This window comes from Fusarium tjaetaba (genome assembly GCF_013396195.1).
Source record: "Fusarium tjaetaba strain NRRL 66243 chromosome Unknown NRRL66243_c0000407, whole genome shotgun sequence".
NCBI classification, from domain to species: Eukaryota; Fungi; Ascomycota; class Sordariomycetes; order Hypocreales; family Nectriaceae; genus Fusarium; species Fusarium tjaetaba.
This window is the reverse complement of record NW_023501603.1, coordinates 596-8,313: the sequence shown is the minus strand read 5'-3', so window position 1 is coordinate 8,313 and position 7,718 is coordinate 596. Positions and strand designations below refer to the sequence as shown.

The following is a 7,718-nucleotide window of genomic DNA, read 5'->3' as shown; positions in this document are numbered from 1 at the left end:
AAGTAAAGTAAGGGCTTTAGTACTATTCTGATTTATAATTAAAGATAATAATTCATTACTCAAGATCATAACCTCAAGACCTTTAGCCTCGTTATGGCTGTGAGATCCTCGGCAGGCCTTCTTTGCTCTTGAGTAATAGTCATGGGCTAAATAATTGACGCCTAATAGCTGGTAGAGGCGGCCGATATTGTAGTATGCCTCGGCCTTGGTCCAAGTGCCTCTCTCCGTGACTCCTGGCTGTCCCAGCTCAACATATCGTGACAAATAGGTCTGCCCTTGCAGTAGCAGGTATTGGCGGTTGGTTGACTGACGCTTGAGGCCATAGTGAACATATGCCAGTCCTAGACTCAGATTCACCATGGGATTCTCAGGGTCCAGGGCCAGCGATCGTAAAAAGTAGCCTGGATCTAAGAGTAAGCAACTTCACAATGACGAAAGACATGGTTGTCCTACCTAATGCGTATGTGTAGCTTGTCGATGTAAAAAGAATGTGGCCGTAAAGCATAAGGACACATGCATCAAGGACTGGCTCCCCGTTCCCCTCCCTTTCGGAATTGGTCTCATCGCCATTGTAAGCCTCATCCATAGCCTTGATCTGTCGGAGAATGTATTTCTGTGCAGGCCCTGACGTATACCAGGATACAGGAGACTGACATAGGTTAGACAGTAAGGCGAACATTCGATATGAATCAGATGTGGCACCATCTCTCATTAATTGGCGAGCTGTCGCGATACACTTCTCCTCATCGCTTGTATAAATGGCGCAAACTAGGACGATCAGTAACTGAAGTGAGCAATGCCATGGCTGATTAACTCACCGCTCCATGCCACATGAATCATAAAGCCATGTTCTGGTGCTTGAAAAGCAGTCGAATCTCGGGCAGCTTCACAAACTTGATATGCTTCGTCGCGTCGGTGAGCAATGGCCAGGCCAATAGCGTAATCCAAAAACAAGTCAAGCCAGTTGTTGAAGGAAATTCCTTGATGGGCATCGGGCTTCGAGGTCCCATCGTCTCGGCTTTCGCTCCCCGGCTGTGGAGCAAGGGCTTTTGAAATTCATGTTAGCATATAGAATATTTGACAAATCGAACGAGTGCGACTCACTCCTGGCAAGTCTTTCGTACATCTGTGAAAGCTCGTTTTGCGGTTTATTGGCTTCATGCTGTTGCAAATGGTTCTTCGGGCCCAGGAAGTGCAAATACTTGTCCCAGGTGTAGAATTTCTTGATCGATCGAAACTCGTCCACAAGCTCCTTCGACGAAGCCATCCAAGTCGGAATCAGGTTATGTTGTCCTTCTTTGATCTTTTTGCGCAAATCTTGCACAATCTCGTACTGTTCAGTCAGCTTCATGGCACGAGCTTGCTCCTCTTGTCGGCGTTTGTCAGCACCAGCCAGTCGTTTCGGTCGATATCGTCGTGGAATAAGCCGCTTTCCGAATGCATCTGTTCTTCGGGGAACCGCCTGGGTTCGTCGTGGAGCCCGACGACTTGGCTGCTCAAAGTCTGTGATAGAGTCTTGATGGCCTCCTAAGTTTTGATCTCGAGCTTGTCGGAGGGCCATTGCCTCGGCTGCTAGGATGAGAGCTTCCTCCTCCTCTCTAGCCTTCTCGTACATGTTAGCCAGTTCGATACGGGCGTCAATGTTGTCTTCATCGGCGTCAATGGCAGCGAGAAAATACTCCTCAGCTGTGGCCGTCTCTCCAACTGCCGAATAGCATCGTCCCAGTTGTAAAAGAATGGTTGCATCAGCATCGCCAGGCAAATCTCGGAGTATCTGATAATATGAAATTGCCAGAGGTGTATGGCCACGATGGGCCAACTCTTCAGCCAGATCGAACGTTAGAAAGGGAAAGTCGCCCGCAAATTCTCTCGTGAGGATAGATTCCGGCTCAAACCACAGCAGATGCCTCTATCAGCAAACGTTAGCCATGATCGTTAGAATCAACTGGGACCTTACCATTGCCTCATCCTCGTCACCCAACCGAAACCTGTATATTGCCAATCGAGCACGCAGGTCCCAAGGAAATGACTGACCATAAGTGTCAGGACTCCAGACACCTGCAGTGAAACTCGGCACAGCAACCCGCCGTTCGTCGTCCATGTCCCATTCGCGATCGTCAGAAGTCCATTGGTCCCAGTAGTCTTCTGCCTCTCGACCCAATAGCCATCGAGAGAGTGACTTGGATTCTTGTATAGCTTCCTGGTAACGTCCTGTCGATGCAAAAAGTTCCACGTAAATCCCTATATCATGCCAAGGAGCTTCCATGATCTCCATCTGCGGCTTCGCCCTTTCATGGTCAAAGAATCGTTTATAGGCTGCGATTGCGCTCGGGACAGCGGCCTCAGCTTGTTTATTGTCAACACAAGCCTCAGCAAGTTTTCTGACGATGTCAATATCGTAGGGTTGATGCTCCAAAACAACTTTGTAGTCGGAGATGGCCGCTGCAAGATGGCCCTGTCTGTGACAGACCAGACCTTTGCCCAATCGAGCTTTGATGTTCGTGTGATCGGCCCGCAGCGCCGCAGAATAGCAAAGTCTTGCTGTGTTGAGATTTCCGGCTTCGTCATCTGCAACGTTATCAAGTGCGAATGATGCGCAATGGAGCCAGCCATGCACGTCCTTTGGGCGGAGATGAGCAGCATAGACCATCGCTGATAGCGATTTGCTCATGTCACCTTGCTCGCGGAAGATTGATGATAGAGTTGTCCATGCTTGATGCGTTTCAGCATTGATTCTGATGACTTCGAAAACAAGATCCAGTGCTAATGGATAGTCGCCGCTCAGGAAAGCTTGGTTTACTTTGGATAGTCGTGCTGTGATGTCTCCTCGAGGTTTTGCTGCTTTCCGTGGACCTCGTGCTCCTTTACCTCGCGGGAGGCCACGGGCTGCAGGTGAGGCATCATTCTCACCCCGTTGATCAGCCAAAAAGGTTCGAACAGTCTCGTCTAACTTTGCAATATCTCCCTCCAGCTCCTCCAAGTCAGAGTCTGCATCTGAGGCGTTGTCTTGTTGCCTGTTTTCAATCAGTATATTCATGTCTCCAACGAGAAACGATACCGACCTTTCCATCTTGTTTCCTTCTGGACTTGAATTAAATTATCAAGATGCGGGCATTCTGTGGTTGGACAAGGTGTGCCGGGTGCAGTCAGTAACTTAGAAGAAGTCGCGGTAGTGATAAAGATGGGATGGCTGTGGCGCCCTTCTCAACTGTGGCTAAATATGTATGTCAGCACGTGACAGAAAAAAGCACATGCCATTCATGCAAATCCTCCACCATACGGAGTACACGTATAACAACTACGACATGTTTAGAAGGGTATTCGATCCAAAATAAGACCATCGACCAAATTATGGCAGAAATGCAAGCTGGCTGCCGACCAAAAGAGTCGTAGAGAGCACAAATCATTCTCACGGAGTCATCTGGACAAGGAAGGATGAAGTGAATAAACCTTGGGAGGTGGAAATAAGGCAAGACGTTACTATCAACAACGTGATCTCGTGGAAACTCATTAGTTTTCGCACTCGAAATATTAATTTTGATCCTCGGCGACCCTTCATCTTAATGTAAAATACTAAATCGAGTCTGCAACAGAAACGTAACAGGACTGTAACCCATGTCCAACACAATGTGTGCAAAGTTGAACCACTCAACGTCCATTTTCGCAGGTCTATATATGGGCATGCCCGGTTGTGGTGATTCTAGCCCAGCTTTCCATCGGCCTTGGCTTCTGCGACATCATCAGTACACTGATCTCAAACAACTCTGGCTTGAAAGTACTTACCCTTGACCTGTTCAAAAACCTTGAGCATCTTTCGGCGTGCACCGAGGGCGTTGACGCCACGCTCTTCCAGGGCCTTGTCGTCCAACTCGATAAGGTCCGTCCACTTCATATCCTTGAGATTATCGGTGTACTTGTGAAGGCGGAGACTGCGGAGCCAACTGGGGATGTCCTGCAGCAGGGTTGGGTCGGTCGGGTCCTCAGGAGGCTTGGAGCTGCCTCGTCTCCCACGAGGAGATCGGCCACGAACCATGTCCGAATGATCAGATAAGTAGCCCTCGTGGCCAGGCATCCCAAGGCCACCCAAGTTGACCGGTTGCATACCGCCTGTAATCAGTGGCGAGGACACATCGTACGCACTAAGGAATCCATTGTTCTGTGGTGAGGTGAACGGTGCCATATGGGGCACTCCAGGTTGCATGGCAATTCCAGGAGAGCTGGGACGAGAGCGCTGACCACCCAAACCAAGGTTTTGCTGCGCCTGGAGCGCCATGAGCTGTTCTCTGCTAAGGACCTGGCCATGTTCATTGATCATGACAACATTCGTGTTTGGGAGATTGATTCCAGGCTGTGGACCAACGGAGACAGGATTCTGTCCTTGCGTGCCGTCATTAGACCTAGTTCGACGGTACTTGCGCACGTCATCCAATGCGAACCGGTTATTGACTGTAGACAAAGCTGCGAGTTTCATGGCAGTGGCGTTGGCAACCATATCGGCTTGGTTACCTCCGGTGTTGGCTGTGTTGAAGGTGCCAGTCATAGGGGTGTTTACCATTGACGCCCAGTTGCCGCTGCCAGCATTGTACGGTGAAAGCAAAGGCAGGTCCCCAGGGTTCTTATCAGGGGCAGTAAGAGTCGTTTGCTGGATCGTATTGTTGCTTGACAATTGCGGACGTGGAGAGCGAAGCCCACCAGATGGTGTTGGCTGCACAAACTGGCCCATGGGGGCCTGAGCAGAGGGTGCCTTGCCAGAGTCTGCGTTACCGCCACTATTCCAAGGCGAAGAACTAGCAGGTCCAGCATCACGGCTATCCTGGGGCGCACTGATAGATGGAGCAGCCATGGACGAACGGTGATCCAAAGCGGCACTGTTGCGGTTCGAGGAGGGCGGGTTCCCAGTCTGCTGGGTGAACTTGGCCTTCTCTGTGGCAATGGCTGCTGCGGCATCGGGGAACATGGCACTGATGGTGGAGGGGTCGAGTCCTGAATGTCGCTTGTTGGATGGGGCGATAACCGAGTTACGGGCCATGGAATTACGGGCAGAGTCGACATTGAGCTTGTTCATTGCATCACTTAGACGGTTCGACATAGGATCTGGGGAAAATGGCACGTTAGAGGTGGAACAAATCTGACTATGTCAACAAACATACCTTTGTCGAAGCTGGCAGGGGACAAAACCCCGGACATGGGATGGTTCTTTCCCATTTGCTGGAGGACCTGGATGAAGAAGCGGATCTGAACCTGAGTTGTCTGCTGCAAGAGGGCATACAAGGCGGCGGTGCGTTCAGCCTCACTCAAGACACGAAACCATTGCTCAATGGCACTGAGCTCGTCCTTGAAGTCCTGGTCCAGAGTAGCAGCAGCCATCTCCTCCAGCGTTGTTTCGTACTGGTCAATGTCGGCAATCCACTGCTGGGCAATCTTGTCCTGGGAGTCCGATTCGGCGTTGTTGGGGCCAAGGTTCTGCTGAGCCTGCCCATAGAAATCGGAAGAGGGTCGAATGCGGCTGGAGGGGGAAGGACCAGTCAGGGACGCCATGTCGGCCGAGGCGCGAAGCGAATGACCAGAACCAACGGCTCGAGAGGACGGTGGCCTCAAGGTCGAGGTGCTATTGGCCTCGGGCGTGCTGTTTCTGTTTCCGATGACGTGGTTTCCAGACATGTTGAGCATTATCGAGGGTTGGTGGTTTCGGAAGGGTTATTGGTAGTAGTAAATAGCGACGAGTGCAGAATGTGACGGTGGCAAGCAAAGATGTTACAAGAATCGTCTCTCGACTCCTGCAGTGACCGGCTGACCTCAAAGGAGCTTAAGACTTGAAGCAAGGCAGGAAATTTAGAACATTATCTGCCAAACGACGAACAGTGCTGCGAGTGCCAGTGTCAGCAGGGAGCCCCTTTGTTGAAGTGATTTACCAAGCTGGTACGACAGTCTTGGGAGAAGAAGAAGCAGAAATAGAAGGAGAAAGCAGAAGCAACGGAGAGAGGGGGGGAGGCGTCATACCGAGTATAAACGACACCTAAGTAGGTACAGGTAGTCAAAGAAGGGACGAAGTCTGCTTCCAGGCAGGCCACAGAAATCCTGATTAAATCCCGCCGACGTATGAAGCAAAGGACCGGCGTCCTCTAGAGGTTGGCTCGTCAAGGACAGAGGGATGATCGGAAGCAGAAGAGAATGGCTTCGTGTTCCGATAACTTAGCACCTAGCCTACTGCGAAGGCCTCAGCCCCTGGGCTTACCTAATCGGGGAGTGCGTGCCCGCCCGCCAAGGGCTCACGGGCCTATCGGTAGCAGAAAAAAGGCCATTAATCCTTGCCAATAAACATTGTTGCCTCAGGCGCTTTTCAGGTTTCAAAGTGGCAAACCGTCCTTGGTTATCAGTTCTATGTATCCGTAGGTAGGTAACCTTGCCATGATCGAAACGGAGGTAGAGTCTCCAGGAAAGGTCTAGTTGGAGATAGCTTAGGGAACCAATTTTAGGTACAGTATGTACCAACCTATACTGTTTAGTACACAGCGGGCAGTTGACGCAATGAGACGGTACGACGAGATGGATACTATAGATCTATCACAAGGTTTGAGACATGAATAAGAACACTCTCTCTACCAGATGATCGAACGGCAGGTTCAGCGACTAAGCATTTGAAACAGGGGGGGGCGCATGGTGCAGCTCAAAATTCAGGGTACACGACCACTACTAGCGAGTCACAAGAATAGGTAGGTCAGCGATTCAACTGACGATACGGAGAAAATGGAACAGATTTAGGGTCTAGACAGCATGTCACGGACAAATTCACTGCATATTGGACCTTGTAGTATGGAGTTCAGGTAGAAGTTTTTCCGTCTACTACCTCATGTCCCCGGAATGGAAACCAAGCAACATGCTTTACTCGGGGCCATCAAAACGTTGAACGCCGGGACGGGACCTGTCGACTGCCATGCCACCATCTTCTCGTCGGGCTGACCGCATGGGTGTTTATTTCCATCGTTTCATTTTGTGCGTGAGTTCTATCGTTTGTATGCCGTAACCGAGCAATGCGAATGCTCCAAATTGACGCCTCCGTTTTCCCTTGCCGATAGGTATCTTAGACAGTCTCGCGCTTGCCCTCCTTAGCCTCCTTCTGTAGATCTGGTTAGCCAGTTGTTTCGGTGCGCGGGCAAATGTCGCTTCATTCGGTGGGTGCGTTTCGTACCAAGGCCTTCATGTTGCCGTGAAGAGCATGTCGATGGTTTCGTCGGAACTTGGGGTCGGTACCCTTGAGAGAGGGGTAACGAGAAGTCTTGGGCTTCTTGATACTGCGCAAGAGTCAGCGACAGTCGGCAATGTTGGGGAAATTCGGTATAATTACCCGTTCCTGTGCGCCTTGCGCGACTGGTTGTGCTGGGAGCTGTTCTTTGACTCTGCGACAATGTCAGTGATCTATGATTCTGCCTCGAAGCGTCCTCTGAGGCTGCACGTACTCGCCATTGCTGCTGATTGATTCCCTGTGTCGACGGAGACGGATCACGAAGTTGCGAGGAGAAAGCTGGAATTGTGTGCGATCACAACCCTAGAGGAATCGATGTGGGGCATCTGATGCTGACAGAGGGCAGGCTTGCACGTGCTGCTAAGTGAGAGCTCCACCTTGGATCTATCTGATGGAGCCAGAACCTAGGGTAGCTAGGGTAGGCAGATATCTAGGCCATGGAAGCCATGAGAGAAAAGAAAACTCAGGACCTCGA

The 7,718-nt window shown here is 50.7% G+C and overlaps 2 protein-coding genes across 2 annotated transcripts; both read right to left on the bottom strand.

The window, feature by feature from the left end:
- Positions 1-16: 16 nt before the first annotated feature.
- Positions 17-3,070, bottom strand: FTJAE_13385 (transcription initiation factor TFIIIC; the record flags this gene model as incomplete). Its single annotated transcript, XM_037346523.1, has 7 exons — positions 17-22; positions 73-401; positions 454-768; positions 819-1,046; positions 1,105-1,909; positions 1,958-3,014; positions 3,063-3,070. 7 exons carry the CDS (start codon positions 3,068-3,070, stop codon positions 17-19), a joined length of 2,748 nt encoding a protein of 915 aa, XP_037199588.1.
- A 630-nt stretch (positions 3,071-3,700) lies between these two features.
- FTJAE_13384 (VTS1) lies at positions 3,701-5,661 on the bottom strand (the record flags this gene model as incomplete). Its single annotated transcript, XM_037346522.1, has 3 exons — positions 3,701-3,729; positions 3,784-5,094; positions 5,151-5,661. The coding sequence occupies 3 exons, from the start codon at positions 5,659-5,661 to the stop codon at positions 3,701-3,703; spliced, it is 1,851 nt and encodes a 616-aa protein (XP_037199587.1).
- Positions 5,662-7,718: the final 2,057 nt, after the last annotated feature.